Source organism: Oryzias melastigma, linkage group LG17 (assembly GCF_002922805.2).
Source record: "Oryzias melastigma strain HK-1 linkage group LG17, ASM292280v2, whole genome shotgun sequence".
Taxonomy (NCBI): Eukaryota; Metazoa; Chordata; class Actinopteri; order Beloniformes; family Adrianichthyidae; genus Oryzias; species Oryzias melastigma.
Window position 1 is genome coordinate 23,466,133 of NC_050528.1, and position 24,851 is coordinate 23,490,983.

Sequence of the window (24,851 nt, forward strand, 5' to 3'; positions counted from 1 at the left end):
CAATGATATAAATGACAGACTGACTAGTTGTTGTGTAAGTTCTCCTTTTGGAGAAAAATGACAATTTATTTTAATTAAATAGGAAATCAGTGATGATTGAACACCCACATCAAGTTTTTGTTGTAGAAGGTAGACAACCAAGCTGTCACATCCTCTAATGTGGGCAGGTTTCCACGAATACTCAGCCCTTTGGCTTGTTACTCCCATGCAGCTTGGCAGTCATGGTTTTAAAAAAGGAAGTTTGGGTCAGATTAAAGCTAAAATTATTTTAGGTCTAAAATTTAAATTAATATTTTGACATAAAAAACACATCACAATAAAATTAATCAATCCAAAAAAAAAAAAAAAAAAAAAAAGGACATATTTCAGGCCTATAGATGCTTATCATCCTGTGACAGACCATCACTACATCACTAAGTTAGATTATTATTTGACAGACAGAAGTAGATAGAGTTAAACAGAGGAACTAATTTCTTCTCTGGCTCAATGAGTCTTAAAAACTTAAAATGAAAGAAGGACCTCTATAAAAAATATATATAAGGTGTTTTATGTACAAATACATTTATGTATTAATAAAGATATGAGCAAAAAATATATTTTTAAATAAAAATGATTTGATTACAAAGAATAATAAAAAGTAATTATTGAAACACAAAGTTTATCAAAAGTGTGCACCTATCTTTTGTTTTCAAATTGATCAAAAACTCCAAACACATTTTCTAATTTACATGAGGTCAATGGAATGCTGAAAATATTTTGTTCTAGTAAATAAATAAAATATTAAAAACATTTAATATATATATATACACCTGACATGACTGTGTTATACTGCTACAGAGAAGTAAAACTTAAACTTATCACAAGTTTGACATGATAATTATTTTGACTCAATTTGGTCAAAATTAAACATATACATGAAATCTTGAATTTTTCTCTGACTCATTGGGAGTTTTTGCCAAAAGGACATATTTGCAGTGACCACAGCTGCTGATCTTGAATAACGCATACATCTCTGGCTATGTTCTGTTGAGCTGGAGGCAAATGCTAACATAGCTGTGTTTAAAGTATTTTATTTGTATTTTTATAATAGAGTCAACTTAAAAGCAATAAAATTAATCATTTTTAGTCATATTTTGAGATTAAAAAAACTGTAAATAAATGGCTTAAATTAATTTTATTTGCACAGAAAACAACAAAGATTAATAAGTAAATTGCACTTTTAAAATGATTTTAATTATTCTTTAGAATAATATAAATATGAAATATCTTGTTACAGATCTTGTGCATTAGTTCCAAATAGTTTAATTTTTAAGGATCAAAAACTTTTGGCAATTTACTTTTTCTGAAAACTCTGCTGTTTTAAATTTGTCAGGTTTAAATTTCAATTTTTTATTTCAAGTGCTCCCAGCTTTACACTTTTATTTCTTGTTAGAGGGTTTAAAAACCCCTTTACCTCAAAGATCTAAACGCTGTCGGTGCTTTAACTGTATGTTCTTTCAACTTTTTGCAAAAATGTTAGAGTTTTGTAAAAAAAAAATTCTATGCGCAACTTTTGTGCCACCACAAACGGAAGGAATATGAATATTTGTGCCGATTTCTTATGTTTTTTCTTTGCAATCCACCCACACAGTTTTGAGGCACATTTCTACCTCTTTTTCGTCTGCTTTCTGTGTCAGCTTTGTAACATTTGTAACTTTGTTCTTCTTTTGAGATGAACATGTGGTTTAGTTAGTTTACAGAAGAAGAAGAAGATGACGTTTGCTGGAAGGCACATAAAAAGTAACTCTGGCTTCTCTTTTTTAGTCTTCAATAATTGAAAATTTGAATTTAAAACATCTGAAGGGAGCACCGCTTTTCATAGTGGACGCTTTGGTTTTATGTATTTGATAAGTACTTTTAGTCCCCAAAAAATGACTTTTTCAATTTAATGACTCAATATTAAATACATGACGATTAAAAACCCTGATGAAAAGGACAAAAACCCTTATTTTGGTAAAAGCTCACCTCACGCAGAGACAGTAGGCCCCCTGTACGGTCTCACTGTCTCTCAGCAGAAAGCTGCCGTCATGTCCGAACCTCTCCAGCAGCCTCTCTGTGACCATCCTTCCGATCTTCCCGTAATAGATGGACTGGATGAAGATTCCTTCTCTCTCCATGTTGCCTCAGAAGCATTTGTCTTGTTGGTGGAAGTGCAGCAGACTGCAGCAGTCAGCATGTGAGCGAAAGGTTACCAGGCAGGAAAAGCTTTTGGTTTTCACACTTTTTTTTGTGAGCACATACACCTCACGAGTTTCATCCTCCATTTAAATCATTCTCAATCTCAGGGGAGGGGGCGCATTGAAAATATCCCAACGAGTGGCTTAATTTAAGTTGTTGGGCTGCTTTATTTCCTCACTGAAAACTCAAAACACATGAGGTCATGTGGCATAAACGAGACATTCATATTCTTAAAACTCTGGTTGACAGGCCTTATTTGTTGCTTTGGATAAAGTATCTGCTAACGTGCTAAATCTTAAACACTTTATGCCCCTTTAAAAATAAAATAAATTGTTTTTGCTGTGAAAAACAGTTTAGCAAGACACAGCTGCAGCACGCAAACCGCCAGTCAAAAGCCCCCCCCCCAACACACAAAAAAACCCTACACATTAGTCCCTGCTGCGGTTTGAAATAGGGCCAAGAAAAAAGAAAGAAAAAAAAATCACTAGACGCTTATAAAAAAAAAGTCAATCACTTCAGCCTTCTTTTTTTATGACAAAAATTGTGGTTTACCCAGCAGCAGATTCACAGTTCACTGAAACTCTCCCATGCATTCAGGTTTTTGTTTTTAAAAACAATTTTTATTTTGCCTTTTGTAATTCGTAGCAAAACTTTTTAAGGTACCGCACGCTATGAAGTGTTGCACTGTCTTTTAGCAAAGTGTGACTTTTTAAAATAGCTATGCACTCTGCGGTAGAAAAGGCCTGCTTTTAACTTTTATCGACGGAGAAAAAAAAATGCCTGTGGGAACAATAGGAGAAACAAGTAAAATTGGACATAAACTAAATTACTAATAGGATTTTTTTGGAGTTTGTAAACCCCAAAAATACTAATCTTCTTATTGTCTTGAATATTTGTAATTTTTCCTTATTATTTTCCACATTTTTAATGAGACAAAATAACTGTTGGAACAAAAAATAAAGGAATACCAGTATCTCACACACAAATATCACCTACCCTATTTTTTGGAGTATAAGTTGCATTGTTTGCGTAGTTTCGCCAAGTGTTTGACCTATACTCAGGAGCAACTTGAATGTGATTTTTACAAAATAAATATTGGCTTGTATATAGCTTATGAACACACTTTTGGATACGCATTATGCATCGAATTTGACGTACACCAAAAGAGGCAGCGGATGGAAATGTAATCACACCTCACAGAGCAGCAGTCCTTTGCTTTACCCCGGCTGTTCAGGCTTCTATGGTGTGCCTCAAAACACTTTGTCAGGTATTATCCCACATATACCACGGTTATTTACAAAATATTCAAAAGGTTTTTAGTACTTCAATCTTGTTATTTTTTGGTTTAGATTGCTTTTTCACAAAAATCCGACTATTTGATACATAGTCCGGCGCAGTGCCGTGACAACGCGTCGCTGAGCCCCGGCTTTTTTGGAGTAATACTGGAGACATAAAAGTCTTTAGAGTTCTGCTTATCTTAATGTTGATGTGTTTTGAACACATCAACATCCTCAAGTATTTCAGACAATGAAAATGAAAGAAACATTTTCTCTCTGGTCTGTGGTGTCATCTGAAATTGACCTACGAAAGCATTGTGATTAATTGTGATTAATTACAACACAAAAGTTTGATTAATCTGAATAATATTTTTTTTACATCATATAACCATATATGATATATATATGAATATATTTATATGTGTGTGTGATATACATATATATATGGATATATATATGTACAGTATATATATGTGACATATGTATATATATATATGTGATATAGGTATGTACAGTATGTATATATATATATATATATATATATATATATATAGTGTTTCCCCCCCTTTTTTCGCATTTTCTGGGTTTCAGATATTTGCCGATTTGTTTGGAGTCTTGTGACTCTTAGTTTGTCACTAAAAATATGACAACTCAAGATATTTGTTCAAAACTTTTGCGCCTGAAGGAGGTGCTGCGGGGCCGCCAGGCTGTCGGAGAAATGGCATCAGCTGAAGAAGATAATTGCGGAGGATGAATATCATCCAGAGCATGTGTTTATTACAGATGAAACTGGCCTCTTCTGGAGGAAGATGCCCTTTCGCACTTATCTGATGAAGGAGAAAGCATGGGCTCCCGATTTTAAAGAGCCTGGCGTATATAGTAATGAACACCTGTCAGACGTTGAATTTATTGAAGATGGGACAAAATTGGAACATATACAGTATTGTTCATTTAAAATAAGTGTTTCGCTGATCACCGTTAGCTCTGCATAAAATGTGGGTGTTTGTGTTAAACTGGGGGTGGTGCTGGCAGTGAAAACTCTTCCTGAAAGTGGCTGTTCTCACTTTGTGACATCAGCATGTGAGAACCCGTTCGTTTTCGAGGGGTGGGTGCTCAGAGCGCAGCTTTTAGAGGATTACTCAGGAATGCGTCAACGGATCAAAATATCCCTTTGGGGTTATTTATAGTGATGAATAAACCGTATAGAGTAAAAAAGTGGAATTTGCATGATATAGGCCCTTTAAGGCACAGAGAGAGCCACTCATAAAATACGCTGCTGTACAGTCTTTGGTTCTGAATTAACAAAAATTCCAATGGTCTTTAATGAATGTTTTACAAAGTATATTTAGAAGTGTTTATGATGATTTTGGATCAGTAACAGTCATTCTTCAGCCGTGGGGTTCCTAACCGGCCCTCAATCCCTAACCACCTCAAATGAGGGGGGAATACTTGTATATATATGAGCCAATTCCAATTAGTAGTTTTACTCTTTATAGTGTTTTGCGTTTACACTCAACCATACAAAAAATAATATATAGAAACTTTGTTCGCCCATCTCCTATTCTCTGGCTTCTAGCTCAGTGATAGTTTGGAGTTCTGTAGAAAACCTCTCGCCCAGGTCTTTGTTGCTTCGCAGAAATCCCCCCAGGCTCCTCAGCAGCTCTCCATCCTAAAAGAGTACGCAGGAGGTCAGGCGCTGCTGTTTTCTCTTCTGTCCAACAAAAGCTAAATGGACAGACATGTTCCTCCTACCTGTGCGTTAGCCTCCTCACTGTCAGCAGTTGCATGCAGACACTCCTGCAGCATCTCCTGCAGCAGCGCAGCTTCCCACTGGCTGACCATCTCAGCACTGGTCTCCTGCTGCCTGGTAGAGTCACTCAACATGCAAGCAGAATCGGTTGCGTCCTCCCCAAAGACACATATGGACAGGTCAACAGCCAGCATCTGAAAAACATATCCACAACTTGATAGTTATTTCCATATTTGTTAACCTCAAACTGAATGTTTCAGCTGCATTCAAACACTCACGTTTTCGATTTGTCGACCCACAGCTGCCATGCGTGGAATGTGGCTGAACTGCTGCACAAAGTGCTGCAGAGCCGTGCGGTACCTCTTCATCCATTCGTCTTTGACTCGAAATTCACTCGAGTGCATCAGTTCGTTCCTGCACTGGATCACCTGGAGGCATGAAAACGAAGAAACATTTCATGCCATTTAGTATAACAGTTTTGCCTTTTCTAGATTTATGAATAATTTTTGCAGTTACATGTGACATGACCGTCAGCGTTCAAGTCAAAAGCCAAACATTTTGAAAGTCTGTGTCTGTCATGGTGGCTCACCTGCCTGGCGGATTTCGGATCTCCAGCACAGAACCATTTGCAGTAATTGATCAGATTGAGCAGAGCAGATGCGTCACACTGATCTGCACCCCTTACTTGAGCCTGACCTCGGGGCATGTAGGCCTGCAGGTCACAGAAACAGAGGAAGCCTCAATAACTAGTCAAATGTGCACGTTCATAACAAAATGTACGTTTATTTTTTTAAACCACGCGGCTCCACTATGAAAACAAACAAATAAAAAAAAGTCCAAAGGTGAAGTTTGAATTTGTAAGATGTTCTAAATAAGTAATGAAGATTGTAATAATAACAAAAATATCTTAAATTTGTATTTCAGAAATATAAACATTAGGGCTGCCATGATTAGTGGACTAATCGATGACTAATTGACTATTAAAATAGTTGATGACTAATTTAATAGTCGTTACTTTTTATTACATGGTAGTAGTAGTAAAGTTGAAACAGTTATAACGGCATTGTGCTAGCTTTATGGACTATTTTGGCATTTTTAAGGTTCTTTAGGCTATTTTAGAGTTTAGCAAATATTTTCAGCTACATGCTAGCTATCTTGGCTAATTTAGGCTTTTTTTAGGCTATTTTGGAGTTAATATTTCAGCTGCATGCTAGCTGCTTTGGCTAACTTAGGCTTTTTTCAGTTTTTAGGCTAATTTGGCACTTAGCTAATATTTTATCTGGCTATCAGCTTCAGCGTTTTCAGCTATTAGCTTCAGCCATATCAGCTGTTAACTTCAGTGTGTTTAGCTACTATTTTCAGCATGTTCAGCTATTAGCACTAGCATCTTCAATGACCAAATTCAGCTTACAGCATTCACACTAGCAGTATCGTATATCTAGTTTTTTAGTTAGCTTAAAGCTAATAATGGTTAAGATGTGTGCTTTGCATCCAGTTTGTGCATGTTCCAATTAGTTGACTAATTAAAAAAAAATAATTGGTGATTATTCGACTATTCAAGTAATTGTTTGTGGCAGCACTAATACTCATTTAGTTTCCCGTAAAACACTTCCAGACATTCTTTTGCTCCATGGGATACTTTAGCAAGAAGTAGTACACTTGAAGTTTATTTTATCAAGTATGCATAAGCATAAGTGTACCAAGTGTACGTACAGACCATGAACGTGTAGCATAGGAACCATTCTAACTGAATACTTCTTCAAACTAGATTAAGTTTGAAACATATAGATAATATATAAGTAAACTTAAAGTATACTGCCTCACTTTGAGAATAGACCAAGTATGCTTGTAGAACACGTAAATACTTTTTGCCAAGGGGTACCTTGGCCAGCTCCCAGTGGTCAGTCCTCCACAGTGGAGGGGAGCAGTTTGCCCAGTTGATGGAGCCATCAGGGTTTCTGTGGTGCATCAGGATCACCTTCTGCCACTCTGAACACGGCCTGCAGGCCGAGGACAGCTGCACAAGAACAGACAGGTCCTCAGGAGCCTCACAGAAATACACAAAGAAAGTTTGGTGAAGTTCACACCTTGTTTCCTCTGGGTTTGCATGAAGAGCTCAGACATGGACTCCTCAGCACAGAGTTTTGATTGAGCAGGTCAGTGTGGAAGCTTCTCATCTGCTGGTCCGTGTAGGTCAGCAGGCCGTCCTTCACGATAAGCAGACACCGGCCGGCCTTCAGCCAGTTCTTGTACTCTCTGTCGTTGAGGCGCACCGCCAGCTCCTCACGAACCATCTCTGTTTCACTTCCTTAAACCACAACAAAGGGGCTGAGCAAGTTCACGCTGGCTCCACCCACACTGTGCAGTACCGCGCTGCACCACAAGAGGGCGGCACTGACCACGTTACAGCCGTCACCACAGAGAGCGCAGGAGGGACAGAAACTGCTCACGGGACAACCAAGAAAAAAAACATCCCATGTATCTTGTATCTGTAAGTCATTTCAGACTGTTTAATTATAGCAGAAACAGAGAGTAAAAACTGTAGGAGCAGATGCCACACAAAAGCAAGATGCAGTAAGACGGCTGAGATAAATGTAACTTTGTGTACAATAATTGATAAATCTATACACTGCATGAAAATAAGAGAACAAGACAAGTTTCTGCTGTTAAATAATTATAACTCTTTAAAAGTTACAAACAAAAACTAAAAACGTACTGTAAATGCCAAATCTATTGGTTAAACTGAGGCCAGGATTTTGCCAGATAGAATATCGGTGTGGGTGTGGAGGGGTGTTTGGGGTGTCCTTCAAACTATAAGTTTTATGTTAAATGTTCTTCCTGACACTACAATCTGTAAAACAAGCAAGACACTGGTTTGTGCCCTATTTAGGCTATATTTATTTATTTATTTTTTCTTTGTCTGTCCTTTCAGGTTTTTGGGGTCTTTTTCTTTTCTTCCTAGCTTTTACATTCTTTTTTTTACTGCTTTATTTATTTATTTACTTTTTGCTTGATTTTTTTTTTTCTTTTTTGGTAAGTTTTTTTTCTTTCGTTAATAATGGATTTTTCCCACACTTGCTCGTGCATATATCTGGGATTGGTTAAAATGTATTTTTCAGAAGATATTATTTAATTTCTGCTTTTCTAACTAATCCTGGAACAGATGGTGACTTCCTCCACAAAATATAACGAGGACTTGAGCATTGATTTTATCATTCACTTATAATTCATTTCTATTTCATACATTCCTATTTCTCAGCTACCTGTAGTCATTTTAGACCCTCCAGAGGTTTCAGATCCGCGGGTGTTGCTCTCTTAAAGACCCACTCCGATGAAAATTGTGTTTTTGGTGTTTTTAATATGTTCTAGTAGCATTATTATCTTGAGGACATATGGAAAAAAAATGTGGATCGTGACTTAATTTCTGATTATTTTATGTGACTCAAAAGAAAAGCTCAATTTTTGCTCGCCATTTTAGTTGCACCGGTAATGTTAGTTTTGGGTTGTGAGGGGCTGTAAGCTAGCATGTAAACAGATGGATGATGGGAAATGAGGGCAGGCTTACTCTGTGCCAACAGTCACACCCGCAAGTCAGAAATGAATTTTTAATGAACTACTGCCGGTCTGCAGAAACTTTGTCCTATAAAATTACACTTTAAAAAAAATATTTTGACTTAAAACAGCAAAAATTTCAAAAAGAATCAAAAAGTCCACTGGGAACGCTTTTATAAAAGATCAAAAGATGATTATTGTGGGACTTTAAATATTTCTGTGGATCTGAGAGCTTCTGCCTCTGATATTGGATGTAAATTAAAGACTCTTATTTTGAATTTAGCATTTAAAGAACTCGTTTAATTGTTGTATTACTTTGGCTTTTCATGTATTTTTTGACTTTTATGTTTAATTGCTCATATTTGACCCTTTCTATGTTTTTATCTATACAGTGCTTTCTCAAACTATTCACTCTTTCCCTGCAGCCTTTTAGTAAAACAGAACTCTGCACTTCTTCTCTGAGCACTGAAAATACAGTGACGGTCTCCTCGTTGTTTTTAGCCCTTCATTTATGCTTCTTGGATTTCAGTTCCCATCTTTCCTCGCTGCTGTGGAGCAATGGTGGAGTTCAGCATACATCGTCTTCCGAGAGATTAAACCACCCACCTTATCCTTATTACTCAACCAATCCTTCTGGAGCATACACCTACTTCAGAGACCACATAATCTGTCTTAAGTTCTTTGGTAGCTTGCTGACAGTAAAAACTTGAAAGAAAGGCTGTCAAGAGGTTGGTTTCCATGCGGGCATGACTGGATCTGATACGGAGGATTCCAAACTCTGTCTTAGTGTGAGATCAATGGAAATAAGTGTACATTTCTGTGATTTCTGAGTGTGAAATTAAACCAGTTTTGAAGTAACTGTACACATCTTAATTTATCATTTCTGAGTCACATATTTTAAAATACTAATTAACAGTTTCTCATCGAGAAAAATGTTCTGGAGAGATATATTCTATACATCACAAAAAGTCAAAAAAGCTTAAAATTTGAAATGCTTTCTTTTATTCCTTAAATAAGCTGATGATGTTCGGCTGCCATCTTGTTGTCTGCAAACCGGTCCTCTTGGGAGGGAAAAAAAATCTGCCAATAGGGTAAAAAAGTGGTTTTATGGAGGGCTGTGCATCCCTCTGCTTGGCCCTTAGGAAAAATATATATTTCAGACACCCCTTCTACTACAAACGGAGGGAGAAGGGAAGAATTCAGATCCGACTCTACCGTTTCTTATTAAAAAACTGTTTTGGACAACACTAACACTTCAAATGCCCCATCGATTGGAGGAGAAGGGAGAAACCCTAGGGTAGGGTAAGAATGTGGATTTGGTCCTTCTTTTTAATCTTAAATTATATATTTTTGCCATTGACAAACTTTCTTAATAATATTTATTTTTTTGCAAGACAGAAAATAAAGAGTTTTCAATTTTCACAGCAAAAACTGAATTCTAAGAAAGTAAAACAACTCATATTAAAAAAAAGTATCGTTTTCTGTCTGGAAAATAAGTGTCATTAAGATTTTAATAAAGTGACAAGAATATTTTTTCGTAAACAAGACTTCTTACCGCATTGGCAGATTTATTGCTTCTTAAGATTTTTTTTTTTTAAATTAAGGACAATTTAATTATCTACCAGATAATTTGATTAAAAAAAGGTAATAACGTTTTTAAAGAATCAGGAGAAAAAAACTTCACTTTCTGCTTTCATGAGACTCTTTTCTTCTGTCTCTTTCTTCTCTCCATATTGCTCCTCTTCATTCTCTTTTTAAGCCTTTTTGCCTCTATTTTTCCTGGCCCGTGTTGGACTTTTTCTCTCCTCAGACTGCTCCCTCCTCCTCCTCCTTTTCTCCAGCTGCTCTCCTCCTCTGCCCTTTTGTCTCAGCAGCTGTCTCTCCTCTCTCTCCTCCTCAACCTGGTCTCCTAATTTCTTGCTTAGGTAACTTTTCTCGCCTCTAAAATAATGAAATTCACCTGGAAAACCTTTAAAAAGTCCTCACAGGTGCACAACATAATCTGCATAATATTGACAAATTATGGCTAGATTTAATAGTAAAGTAAAAGTTTTATTCTTTTAATGTCACACATCTGAAACAACAAAAAGAAATTAGGCAAAACATAAAATGCCACAATGAAGACAAACAAACATACAACTAATATTCTTGAATGCTGTGTACCAACTGTACTCTTATGCTGCTAAAATACTCAAAATGAAACAAGGTCATTAAATAAAAGCATATCTAACAATGAAGAACTAGAAGCATTTACTGAACCAATTTGATGAAAACAGCCATGGTTGCTATAACAACCTGTAGAAACAGAAAGTTAAGATTAAGCCAGTTCAGAGTTCCTAAGAATGCTTTTAATGTCTAAGTAGAAAACACTGTAAACACTTCAAAAGGTGTGTCATAGGGTTACATGATATAAGGAAAACTTGTGATGTTCGATGTAAGTGATCAGTATTGAGATGGTGATATGACTTGCAACACATTCTTAAAGGACTCTTTTTGAATTAAACTTTATTAATATCACAGTGGGAAAAAAAGTTAAGTACTTCAAGCTGCCATGAGACTGTTATTGATATGTGTGTAAACATTTAAGAAAATCATTTATTGCAGTTTATGTCGTCTTTTGTGGTACGCTTTAACACAGCCTGATATCACAATGATGATAAATTGTTGATTTATTGTGTAGGATTGGATGGATCGCAAAAGAAGAAGGCAAAATGCTTGTAGGGTGAATATATATATATTTAAGTGAAATCTGACAGTAGAATGAACCTTATTCATATATTTCATTATTATATTGCATGTAAACAAATAATCTGATAAGTCAAACAGTTGCTTACCATTCATCATTGAGCAGATTCTTATCATCAGTGAGCTTGTATGTCTGATAGCACAAATATGAAAGTTTGTTGTAATAAAATCCCATTCTGATCATCTTTTGATCTATAGTAAAAGCGTTCCCAGTGGTCTTTTAATCATGATTCTTCCGTTTTTAGGCTAAATCCAAAAACCTGTGTGGTTTTGTAGGACATAGTTTTTGCAGAGCGGTAAAAGTTTGTTAGAATTTTGCTTCTGAATTGCAGACGATGCAACGCAACCCCATCATCCATCTATTTACACTCTTTCCCACTAGCTTACAGCCCCTCACATCCCTAACATTACCGGTGCAACAAAAAAGGCGAGCCATGTTGGATTTATCCTGCCGTTCAGTTTTGAGTCAGATTCCAGCTCAGACAGGGAAAATAATCAATCTGCAAGTGGATGCATCAGAACTTCATCCACTTGCATTTTTATAATGACTAAATACTCAGAAAAACAATTTTAAGCCTAATTTTCTTAATTTATGTCTCTCATCTTCAGAAAAATGTTACAAGAACATGTTAAAAACACAATAATAGGTATTTAGGTTTATTTACTCCTCACTGGGCTTACAGCACAGTTAAGACATGTCGACCAGGATGTCATGTTTTCTTGATTCCATACGTCTGACTTGTTTCCATGTAACCAGGCTCTCTAATACGCCTGTATTTGGATTAAAGACTCCCTCTCTAAAGATGCTCTTCCACCTGCTCCCACCACAGATGACAACATCTCCGGTCCAGAGAGCTGCTTGTCTAACCTCATCTGTCAATCTGTCCATCACCACAGCAAACAAGAAGGAGCTCAGAGCCAAGCACGGAGGAAAAGATGTATTTATGTGTTTTCCTTTAATAGACTAACTTTCATGGACGTGTAGCTCAACTGCTTTGATGTGATTTCTTCAGTGCATTTTCAATTAGTTCAGACGAGACATCATTAATTTCCTTCGTGCATTTGTCGTCTAAAAACGTCCTTCTGGCTCTTTAGCAGGAAAACAATTTCTTTTTCTTCACACTGAACACTACATTTAAAAACATCAACTATAACTCTTAGTAATTGGTAGAATTTTTTTTTTTCATTTGATGGCCTTCAGGCAGGTTAGATCATCTCTACCTTTGTTTGATACGGGGCCACATCACATTCCATAACCGAGTGGAGCTGTTGCACAGTCCCGGCGTCTCATGAGACATGGCATCACCAAGCTGCTACATCTGCTGCCTGCAGTGAAAGCAGGGTTGAATACCCAGAAGAGCGTAGCCAGCAGCTGCATGCACTGATGTCCCTGAGGGTGCTGCTGAAGCAGTTCATCAGGGACGAGCTGACAGATACAGTACAGTGGGGACTTGCTAGAGGAGAGGAACTACTAACCCCTTGCTATTTCAGGCTTGAGCAGTGCAGACACAAAAGTAAGAAATACACCCAGAAACACCTGCAATTAAGACTGCACCTTTCAGCTCTACTCTATATAGTGCTCGGATTGGACAGCAAACAGCCATTCACTGTAATTCAGATGGAATCAGCACATTTAAAAGAAGTTGACACTTCACAGTACTTACTGGAATATTTATAAGCGCGTTTCGCCTAAAATAATTGGAGGTTTCTAAGCCTTGAAGGGTAAAGCCATCTAAATGTAGTGAAGATGTCTTACAGAAATTAAAACCAAGCAGCTAAACGAGGGAAAAAATGATGTTGAGTTACTTGGAATGTGGCATCAAAGCTGGCGCCACACCAGCAGGACTGAGTTTTTCATGAACTGCTAATTTACTGGAGCCTTTATGTGCTCACATCTCCAGGGTTTACTGAAAATGATCCAAAAGTGGGGAGAGAATTAATGGAACAGCAAGTTGTGTGGGAGAAAATGCCTTGTTTGTATCATTTGAGAACAAATAGAATGGTATTAGGAAGACAAAAGTAACCAATAAGTATCGTGGAATGCAGAGCATGGAAATGCTAAAACCATCATATAACTGGTGTTTTATAATAAATGTGTATACAACTTTATTAGCAGTGTTCACATATCATTGAGCCTCGTTTCCACTGAGCGGTACGGTCCGGTATTTTGAGTGTTCCCATTCTAAAATGGACTCATTTACCAGAACCTCTTAGGGGCCCCCATTGGTTGTAGGTGTGTTGAAAAATGGAGTAGAACAGTTGTAGCCACCCATTTTTTGGCAGAAAGTGATGACAGCATTAGAAAGTGCTCATTTAAGCTAACGTTTGTTAGCATTTGGGTTTTTGTAGTTTCCTGTGTACTCTTTAGGTCACGAGTCTATATTGAAAATGTGTGCAAACAAACAGCAAGGTCTGGAAAGTGGTGGAACAGTAAATGTTGCAAACGTCCAGCTTGTCTAGTCATTATACTACAATGGCGCAATGACATGCTAGCGGTCTATACCAAGCATGGGCTCTAAAAACAAACCACTCAGTGGAAGCAAGACTCAACTGAGAGGAAACACTCATCAGAATTAACTGGACCATAATACTCCTTATTGTATCGGACCAGACCGCTCAGTGGAAATGAGGTTTTAGGTAGTTGGTGTTAAGAAGAGCCAGACATGTGAACAACTGTTGCAACAAATCTGAGTAAAGACTCCTGGTTTTTGCCTGGTAATTGCAGTTTTTTTTGTCTTTGAAGTCGAAGGCTCTTTTTCTGTTTCCTCACTTGATCGTTTCTGCAAAAAATTTCCAAATACATTTATTTTTTGTCAACCTTGCTAGCTTTCATTTAGCGGTCGAAAGTGGATGTCATTTTGATGTAGTGGGTGTATTTTCCACTCGTGACAAAGAGACTTGACATGCGTCAAGAATGAGCCGATGTGGTGGAGAGAATCCAGAAGTTTTCCAAGATAAAACTTCCTTCAGAATCAGATTAGAAATAAAATGGAAAAACCGTAGGCTGTGTTTTATTTTCTCTGGAGCCCGGCACCAACTGTCCCACATACTAGTGGGGGCAACAATTAAAAGTTAGTGTCACTCTCTTTAATAGTCCCGGTAAATCGCCTGTCCGTCCTGGGAGAGGATCTCTCCCTCATGTGTTCCCCTAAGGTTTCTTCTTTTTCTCCTGAATCAGTTTTTTTAGTAGTTTTTCCTTACCAGGAATGAGGTTCTAAGGGCAGGGATAACCAGTTATGTTTAGTCTTAGTACAGCAAATATTGTTTATGTTTTATGACAGACCTGCTTCTGCACAATTGCCGGCATGAAGCCTAATAAGGCAATTCTTTGTGATATCGGGAAATATCACAAGGATGGTGGCAGTCCTGTAATGGTGAGGGTGTATTGTATTGTCCAATTCTGAATAAATATTGTTTCAAGTACCACATGACCAGGAGCATCCCCTACATATATCCTCAAGTAGTCCACTTCCAGCAGAAATATATTGTCTTTAAACTCAAATAATCTCTAACGTTTAACCAACTTTAACTGAATGTGTTTTGCAGACACCATGTGACTCCAGTGCCGCCTCTTATGCTGGACTGAGAGATCTCATGAAATCTGCATGAAGTGGTCCTAACAACTATCCGACACAACCAAGATGCATTCAATGAAGGGAGATGTGTGCGTCTCAACATGTAATTTACATTGGATGCAGCAAAAAAACTGTTATTATACCATGTTTTTTTTTTTTTTTACTGCACAAAAAATTCTGTTGAAGCTGTCTGACAGAAAGCCCATGAGACACCAAAGCGTGGAGTGAATTTGCATGGCTTTTGGATTAAAAAAGGTGAAACGGTGAACATTTTCCCTCAGGCTTTGCAGCAACATCACTCAGACCCAAGTAATAACACCAGGACTGCTCGCATTTCGTACACAGATTCAGCCTTTATACTGATGTGAGTAAAAAAAAAAAAAATCTAGAGTCCTGGTAACATTTTGAAATCATTCACAAAACTCCAAAAAAGATGCCCTGCTGCAACGGTTACAATAAACATCCTCTTTTAATTCATTTTGGTTTCGTGGCATCTAACAAATTTTAAGCTGACTTAATGCAGGTTTCAAAATAAACAGCTTTTCCGGACATCTTTGCTTACTTGTGGCTTTTTTGTGAGATACTTGATGAAATATTCAGTATTCTTCAGCATTCATCGACCCCCGTGACCCTACTTAAAATGAAGCAGGTGTAGATAACGGATGATGGATTGATGGATGGATGCGGAGCTGAGGATGTAATTTGCATTAACTTTGGTGCGTAAACTTGTACACTACATTACCTCTCAGTGGAATGGAAGAAAAGTCGCTTAAACACTGTTTCTCTGCATTGCTGTACTAAAAAAAGAACAGATGATTGCACCATTTGTTTGACGCTAACGTCCTTGCAGTGCGACTGCTGTCATATAGTAAATTTGCTTGAGCATTTACGAGATGTTGCAGCGTGGAAAAGGAGCGGCTGGCCTTCCTGAACCTGAAGTGCGTCAGCGCGTGTGTGATTTAGTGACAGTGTCTGAGCTGCAGCGACAGCAGTCTGTTCTTGTATCAAATCTTATTTGCCATATTTTTCTACACACTTATAAGCCTTATTTATTTATTTTTTTTTAAACCAACAGTGTGCTTTAGAATGTGAAACACCTTATATATGGATTACTTCTGGTTGTGCTTACTGATGTCAAAGCGATTTTGAGATGCACTAAGTGCTCTGTCAAAATGTCAGATTGTTGTTTTCTCAAAAGTTGCAAACAAGATATTATTGTTAATTAAAAATGCTAACATGGCTAACGTGTTGTGGTGTCAGACTGTAGGGCTTTTTTCTGCTTTTCTGCTTAACTGGAGCCCTGTGACTGCATGTTTAAGGGTTAGTTCAAACAGGACCTCTCCAGGTGACAGGTCAGGTCAAACTTTCTATGTGGTGCATGTTGGCATTGACTGTATATGAAAACTGGACTGAATTACTCCTCTTCTCTTATGTTGGAAATAAGAATTACCCCAAAAAGCTGAAAGACTAAGAATGTAACAGCTATTACTCAGTCATTATATTCATCAGAATAACCATTCTTCCTCTGATACCTTTTTTAACATTTTCTTTCTAATCCTACTGTTTTTCATTCTATTTTTTCTTAATTGCTAGTTCAAGTTAAAAACTGTGTCAAACCATTGACCATATAAAAGAACAAGACTCACCCACAGAAAATGACTTACTTGTAGTTCCAACCAAATGAAGTCAATTCAGTCGCCATTTTCCCGGGATATGTCCGTTGCCACGTTGCAACCAGGCGTCCACAGTAATCAGTGATTATTGGTCCGTGTCTGTCTTAGTCTACATACGGCAACCACTCAGTCCAATCAGGAGTTTAGAAGGCCACACCCCTTCCAATGAAAGCAGGCTCAGAAGTATCTGTCAATCAAACGCTTCAAACATCTACCTTTATTAAAACATCTGATTGGTGAGTTTATAACTTGATTAACTTACGCTACAACAAACATATCATTAAAGAAATTATTGTTGTGACAAAGAATGACTCAATAATAGCTGCTTGTTTCTCAATAGAAATCTATTGGATTTTGGCTTCTTGGAACCAGTAGATATTTCTTCTTTGGAATGCTAGGGGTCACTCAGTCCAGTTCTCTTATACAGTCAATGGGCTGAGCGTTTGAAACGTTTGATTGACAGATTCTCACAAGCCCGCTTTTAAGTAGTAGGGGTATGGACTCCCAACAAGCTCACTCCTGATTGGCGAGAGTGGTTCAGGTACCGATTGGGTTTTATTCGGTTCCAGTGCCAAAGCGGTTCTTTGGTTTTGGTTCCTAATCTGTGCCAATTTCAGTTCTTCAGTAATAAAAAATAATGCCTGCATCTTCCCAAATCACACATTTTGATGACAGCCACTTTCACTGTGTTTCTGTGTCTCTGTGACTGAGTTTGAAGAATGTCCTGCATTAACCCAAGAGGGGGAAAAATAGGGGGCGAAACAGTTTGCAGCAGCTTCTTTCAGTTTGGGTAGAACCGCGTAAATCATAACGGTTCCTACTTGGAACTGAATTTCGGTGCCCAGCCCTTGTTGCCATCGAAATATTGACTTAGACTGTCACTGCTTACTGTCAATTTCTGATTCAAGCGTGGTGACCTTCATTTCACCAAAAAAAAGGCAAGTAAACTGCTTTCATTTCAGAAGGAAGTAATTTGTTTATAGATGACATCACACTCATCTGGTCCAATTCTCATATACGGTCAATGATATTGATTTGAGCTCTCTTGATCTGGTCGACATCGATGAAGAAAATTCTGTCTGTATTGTCCAGACTAACTAAGTTGGATCTGAAACTGACCAAATAAGAGCAGTGCCAATTAAATAAAAATTGAGTTAATCATTTAATAATGAGAAGATACTCGTGTTGTATCAAATAATTTCATCTCAACATGAAAATGTATTTAATCTTTTAGGGTTTATAGAGAAAAACAAATAGCCCTCTATCTTTGTAATTGGATCTCTGTGGATTTGATGATGGTTAAAGTAGATTAGACACCCTGGAGAACACGGGCGTGAGAGTGCGTGTGTGCGCATGCATAAATGAGTCCCATTCAGCCGCCAGCTGAAAGGACAAAACATTAATAATGTGCCTGTGTATGTGTGAGTGTGTTGCAGGTGGAAGCTTGTGTATAAAAACTTGTATGGATTTGTGTGCATATGGTGGAGTTTTATGTGTGCGTGCCCACAATCACTGGCAAGGATTTTTTCAAAGGAGATCAAAGAGACATTATTATTCTGAAATAAATCATATGCTCAGGCCTGACTGTGTGGGTCCCCAAACGCATGCACAGGAGACACACTCCCTATGTCTCCCCCCCATCAAACGACACCAACAATCCACCCCACCTTTCCGCCCGGGCCCTCTAGCGGCCTTCGGAGCAATCTGCTTCCTTTCTCCTGATCTTTTGTAGCAACCCTTCAGCTTCTTCCATTCCAATTTGAGCCCATCCCTTCTTTTCCAAGTAAGCAAGAAATTGCTTTGTCAAAAAAAAGAAATAGTTGGAAAGAGTCAAAACGCAAAGTAGGGGGTTTTGACGAGCACCTCCTGGGGGAGAGACCTCTTATTCCACTTTCTATTCCCATCTTTCTCCTTTTCTTCCCCCAAGTCTATCACACCTCTCCTTTGCTCGTCTCCACCAACCGTCCACACAGCCCAGCAGCAGCAGCAGATTCAGCCAAAGTGGAACATTTTTACGGAAGGACTTTTGTGAGACTTCAGACAATATTTCGATTCTCCCCAAATTCTGAAGTAATGGGGGGGTTGTTCTGCCAGATGGCCGACATTAGCCGGACTTTGCTGGTCTGCGGAAGATGGCCAGAGCTTTTGCCAGCGGGAGGAAGAAGAGAGCGGGGGAAGATAAGTGAAAGGGAAAGGAGAGAAATGATTGACATGGTACCGCAGGGAGAGGAAGAAGCTCAATTTTAGCCGCAGAATTAAAATGAGTAGAGCATAAATGCCCCCTGCAGCTTCCTGACAGTTACAATATCCATGAGATTCAGGCTTTTTTCTGCCTTGTTGTGTATGTGTGTATTTGCATGTAAGTGTGCAAGTGGGTACGTGTGTGGGATGGATAAGTTTGGGCCAATGTGAACATGCATGTACTTATTTGTGTGTGCTTGTATCTGTGCGTGTGTGTCATTTTGATAGCCACCCACATGAATATGCAGATCAGTTTTAAAGAGCGTATGTGCTCAGCATTAAAGCCCACTCTCCACTGCTGACCCAATTTCACACTGCAGTGTATCTGTGTGTGCATGCACTTGCTTATCAATGCATTTTGCCGAGCTTGGAAAAATCACTCGGTTAAGACCCAGGCGTGTGAGTTGTTTTGTGTGCGCGAGAGTTGCTCTGCAAGTGTTTATGGTGGAAAGGAAAAAAAAAAACACACTCACTCACTCACACACATGCGATAAGTCTCACCCGACACACACATTCACGGGTGGCTGTGAATAATAAAATTCTCATTAATACAATCTCAGCAAACCACGGCCCTAATACCTCACCAGCTGAATCGTATTCTCTCGGTTGTACTTTATTTCTCGTGCACAATTCCATTTCTGCGTCGGCCTCAGTTTGACGGGGTCTGCTAAATTTGATTTGAGCACCATAAAAGAATTGAAGACCTAGGAAATAAAAAAGAGAGGTTTATTTAACTTTACCTTTTAGCAGTAAGACAAAAAATGAATGATTCCCCTCTAATATTTAGTGAAAACATCCTCCAGCCGACAGCTGGTGGATTTAACAGATGTGCTTGGCCTGTCAGATGTGCTTTGGGTTCTGTGTTTACAGATGGCGTTCATTCTAACAAGCTTCACTATTAGTTAGATCTCAAAAGGAAGACATTTAAAGTCCCTCTCTGATCAACTTTTGAGCCATTTGTAAAGCATCTTTTAATTATGCTTATGTCGTTTTTAGCCAAATAAAAAAAAAGTGCTGTTTTCTAGGACACAGTTTCTGTAGAAACTAGAAATTCCCTTCTGAGTTGTGGGCGGGACCGTTGGCATGCATGAAACAACCATTGCTGAGAGCTCGGAGGAGGGAACCTGTGGCCCGCCTATGTCACAAATAAGCTCCTTTTTCAATCTGGACTTTTTCCAATTTAAAATGTAATTTTCAGCTATTTTTTTGTCCTCCATTGTTGGAAAAATGCCACAAGAACATGTTAAAAACATCAAAAACAATTTTCATCAGGATGGGTCTTTAAAGGAGCCGTACCGTAAAAATTCTACTTTATGAGGTTTTAAGTGCATTTTACTGATCATTTCTCTGTATAAAGAACCCCAGGGCAGCATTTGATCCGTTCATGCATTTAAGAGTAATCCTCTAAACACATGAGCTGTCTGCAGCAGCCCCTCCCATGCCCACGAAAACGAGCGGTTGGAAACGTGCTGACGTCAGGACGATGTGAACCGCCACTTCCAGGAAGAGTCTGCTCTGCCAACACTGTACCCATTCTAACACCAATGCTCAATTTCTCCACTGAGCTAGTGGTGATCAGCAAAAAAAAAAAAATTAGATTCATAAAAACGTATATCTTCCATTGTGTGATGTCATCAATAAATTCCAGCTCAAGCAGGTATTTGTTACTTTAGACACAGGGCTCCTTTAAGACGCAGAGTGTATTTGTGTGGTGATGGCCAGGGCTACTAAAGGCAGATATGTGGTTTGTGCATCCATTTTTGACGTCATGAAATGGGCGGCAGCCACATGCAGCGGCAGGCAGAGCTTCAGGAATCGAGTCGTTTTACTTGCAGATTTGAAAAAACACACACAAAAAAAATATTTCATAAATATTTTTTTTTTTTTAGTGTTCCAAAGGTAATATATGATCATAAATTTGGATATAGTTCACTCTGAAAGGGTTAAAAAAATTAAAGGTATGGCCTCTTTAAAGATTTGCATGTACATGTGCAGATCTGGAGTTTTCTCCTGGAACCTGTGTTTGTATCAGCCGGACCCTAAACTGACAATGCTAGTGTTTAGGTTTGGTTTTTTCTGTCTTTTGTTAAGTTTTAAAGTGCTTTTGTCAAGAATCAGATCATTTCTTGGTGATGAGAATAAATAAGGATATGATTTATCCCTGTTTGTTTTACTTTTTGCCTTCACTTTGTATCAGGTTTCAGTTTTGCCACACACTTTATCTCCCTTTAATGATACTTCCCTCTGTATGTTCTTCCAAGTCTTGGAGAGTGCCAGACTCTTGTTGTGACCAGAATCCTTTTGTTGTCTGTTCTGTTCCCTGCTCATCCTTCTGGACTTCCTGCCTTTGGTGATAGTTTATTTTAAAAAACTATAGTCTACGGCATTGACAGTGAAATCACTGGACAACCCAACCCCTCCCTTCTCGTGTTCCAATTAGATGTACTTGCAGGCTCCAAGAAGCCAAAATCCCATAGACTTCTATTGAGGAACAATGGTTACTCAGTCATTCTATTGACAGAAAAATAATTCTTTATAAACTATTATAAACTGACCAACCAGATACCTCAGTAAAAGCATGGGGTGCCCGCTGCCCCCATCTTGAACGTTTGACTGACAGCTTCTCCTGAGCCTGAGAGGTGTGGACTTCCAATAAGCTCACTCATGTTTGGCGACAGTAGTAACCCTAAAAATGTGACTCAGACTGACTCAGACCAATCCCTGTCATTGGGCTCCAAATGGGGGCTGCAACAAAGCTAAGCAGAAGTTGTCATGAGAATGAGATCATCCAAGAAGAGAGTAGAGACGTCAGAGTCCAGGCGAGGATCAGGGTCAGCCAATCAGAGAACAAGCAGTGAGAAACAGAATATCAGGTCCAGAATAAAATGTTTGGTAATGCGGGCAGGATGACACTAAACAATAATTCGCATAGAGCAAAGCTCTGTGTGCTGCCTAAGAAACTTGTCGGTGATTGTCAAATTGGAGTCAGGTGAGTAGCATCCATGGACTGTGCACTGGGGCTGCTGGGAGGTGTAGTGAGTTTAGTACTCTGGTGGAGATTGCTTCTGCCGGTGACCAGAGGGGAGAAAAAAGCTCTGACTCCTGACAGCAGGTCTTGAAATATGGAAAAATACTTAACAGATTTGACTTATATTGTGAGAACTTAAGGTAAGGAATTTTCTCTGGGTGACATCAACACTCTGCTTCACCCAGTGATAATAGTATATTTCTAAAGTTGCATTGCACAACATTAATCAATGTTACAATATATGAAATGTGGACAGGATTTCATATCTGCCACAGACACACACAAAAAAAAAATCATTGGAAAAAAAAAGTTACGCGCACTGTCTTGATGGGGCCAGATGACCCCACTCCCAACATCAACATACCTAAAATAGCACAAGGGTTACAGAGACAGAAGTTTAGTTGCACATCACAAAAGCTGAGTCCAACATTCACCTTTAACTGCATCTTATGCCTCCTAAAATAGAACCCAAACAGAATGAATACAAGTATTGACTTTACAATGCCAATATTAATGATTAAATATAGAAATAAATACAATAAGGAGTCAAAAAAATTTAGATTTATGACAGAACTACAAAATCAATGAGTGTGTTTACATGTGATTGAGTAACCTGGTTTCAAAGGTGATTGGCGAAGTGTAAACATGCAAACTAGCATGGTTTGCACACCTCCACCACCTCAAAGAAAGGTCCTTTCTCTTTCTATCCAATCCTGCTCTCAGCGCCTCCTCACACCAGGCAATCCTTTTCCAAACTCTACAAGAAAAAGATTGTTCCTCCAGTTTGGCCTCTGCTCAAATTGCCCATAATGATCTGAGCTTGAGTGCAAATGCGACCGTTTCAACCCACCCCCCGCAGTAGGTGTGCAATCTTTTCGCTGGTTTACCATTAACCGAGAAAAAAGAATTGCAGGTGGGTAGAAAATAGAGGTCTTGTGCAGATGAATGTCTGCTTTATGTTATTGACTATAGTCTGTTTTGTATGGCATAGTGCTGTTTGCAGTATAGTTCGCATTGTGAGCTTATGCTAACCTGTTTCAAGAAGTTTCCATACGACACAGGGGTCAATGTAATTGATGCCTTGGCTTTGGAGCATTATGCCTCTGCACACATCTCTGAGCCGAACGAGCCGTACTTTGATGTCAGGCGTATTCAGGCGCAGTACAGATTTTCTGGTGCGAGTGTGCTCCTGTTTGAAAGTTCAGTGTGGAGGGTCAGAACTCATTAGCGGGCAAATGAAACCGCAGGTTTCCCTTACCTCCCATCATGATTAAGGAACCAGGTTTCTAGTTTATTTGAGAATTTAACATCAAGCTTACTCTGTACAAACTAATTGAAACCTGATTGCTAAGGTGCACGTTTGTGGTTGAACCACAAGCAGCAACACCTCTTACCAGCTGCAAAGCTCGGTGGTGGAGGTGTGGGGCTGTTTTAAAGCAGAAAACTTGAACACCTCTCTCACCATGGGGGTAAATCAGAAACACTATGGCACTCTAAAGCCTCAGGAGTCAGGTGATCTGCCAAACAGCAGTAGCAAAAATCTGTAGCAGCATGTTTATTCTACACAAAGCAGGAAATCCACAGCAAAAAGGCTAAAAATAGAGACCTCTCAGGTGTTGCAGTGGTCCAGGAAATGTGCTTGAAAGACTGATGGGACTTGGAGAGTGTTCAGTCCTAAACAACACTGTCAAAGAGAGGATTAAAACTCTCAAACCAGCATTTTTTGTAAAACGGGGAATTAAAAAGTTTAACTTCATAATGTAAAATTTAAAATGTTTATTTGAAGGCTAGAAACTCAAAAATGTTTTTTTTTTGTTAATAGCTAGCTTAGTAACTTTTATAAATTAAATCATTTTAGCTGCAAAAAGTTATAAAAACAAACAACAATATTTCTAAATAATACATTCCAAAAGCACTACAATGAAGTATAGAAACGTTTAGTTTTTAAAGTACTATGAGTTATATGTTGTGTCCGAATTCCTTCCCTGATCCTTAACTATTAATATTGTGAGACTATTTAGTGCCCTGGATTTTAAGAGTAATTCTGATACCATGTTCTCTATTTTTTTCCAACGCCACCAATATCCCAAAATAAAAACCTAACAAAAATCTAAATTTCATAAAGACTTTATGAATCCTCTGTGTTCTGAAGAAGAAAACTTCGAGGGTATAAGAAAAATATTATTAGTGCATTGTGGTCTACATTTGCCCATCTGATGAGCATTGATGAAGACTGGTTTTTCGCAGAGACTTAAGGGAGATTTCTTGAGCTCTGGAATTTGAAATTTGTGTGAATTTGGACAGTTTTCCAAAATAGTGAACGCACAATAAAGTGCACTAAATAGTAAGCAGTAGGGATGCAACGATACTGTTTGCTCACGGTTCGATACGTACCTCACTATGAGCGTCACGGTTCAGTATGTATTGAGCAAGAAAAAATAAACCTTGAAATCCTATTATTCCCCTTGATGATTTTTTGCAAAAATAAATACCATAACAAAACATCAGAGTGCCCAGTTATTGCAGAATCACATGTAAATCACATATAACTATTGTCAACATTACAACTTAAATGAACTGCAACAATCTAAGCAGTTCTCTTAAGTTTTGACAGCTGGAAGTCACTCGTTACTCATCCAAATAAACAGCAGCAACACAGGTAAAATGCAGTGCTCCTTACGTGTCAGTTCTTTATTTATGTACTTTTACATTTTCTTGCTAAAAAAATAAGTATCTTTGTTTTTAGCATTTAGCTAAAACTTTTATCATCCGACTGCTGTGGGAGGGGCAAGG

The 24,851-nt window shown here is 38.3% G+C and overlaps 2 protein-coding genes across 3 annotated transcripts in view; both read right to left on the minus strand.

Moving 5' to 3' along the window:
* The window catches only part of LOC112147653 (SH2 domain-containing protein 1A), an 8,117-nt gene extending 4,358 nt beyond the window's left edge, over positions 1–3,759 (minus strand). Inside the window, exon 1 of one of the 2 annotated variants that reach the window (XM_036216146.1) lies at positions 2,005–3,759. In XM_036216146.1, coding sequence (XP_036072039.1) covers positions 2,005–2,156 — 152 coding nt within the window. In that variant the 5' untranslated portion in view covers positions 2,157–3,759. The remainder of the gene's footprint in view (positions 1–2,004) is intronic. The other variant, XM_024274185.2, reaches the window with a different exon arrangement.
* Positions 3,760–4,387: 628 nt separating this feature from the next.
* LOC112147122 (uncharacterized protein CXorf38 homolog) lies at positions 4,388–8,826 on the minus strand. Its single transcript, XM_024273264.2, has 6 exons — positions 7,332–8,826; positions 7,127–7,261; positions 5,834–5,956; positions 5,523–5,672; positions 5,247–5,438; positions 4,388–5,163 (listed from the first exon to the last, which is right to left on the minus strand). The coding sequence occupies exons 1-6, from the start codon at positions 7,536–7,538 to the stop codon at positions 5,053–5,055; spliced, it is 918 nt and encodes a 305-aa protein (XP_024129032.2). The 5' UTR covers positions 7,539–8,826; the 3' UTR covers positions 4,388–5,052.
* Between the last annotated feature and the right edge of the window lie 16,025 nt (positions 8,827–24,851).

Bases quoted from the DNA above. Each gene is read 5' to 3' on its own strand.
- LOC112147122 (XM_024273264.2), bottom strand. From the start codon at position 7,538: ATGGTTCGTGAGGAGCTGGCGGTGCGCCTCAACGACAGAGAGTACAAG. The intron at 5,439-5,522 runs GTGAGTGTTTGA...TATGTTTTTCAG, and splicing joins TGGGTCGACAAATCGAAAAC to ATGCTGGCTGTTGACCTGTC. The intron at 5,164-5,246 runs GTAGGAGGAACA...GTACTCTTTTAG, and splicing joins GTGAGGAGGCTAACGCACAG to GATGGAGAGCTGCTGAGGAG.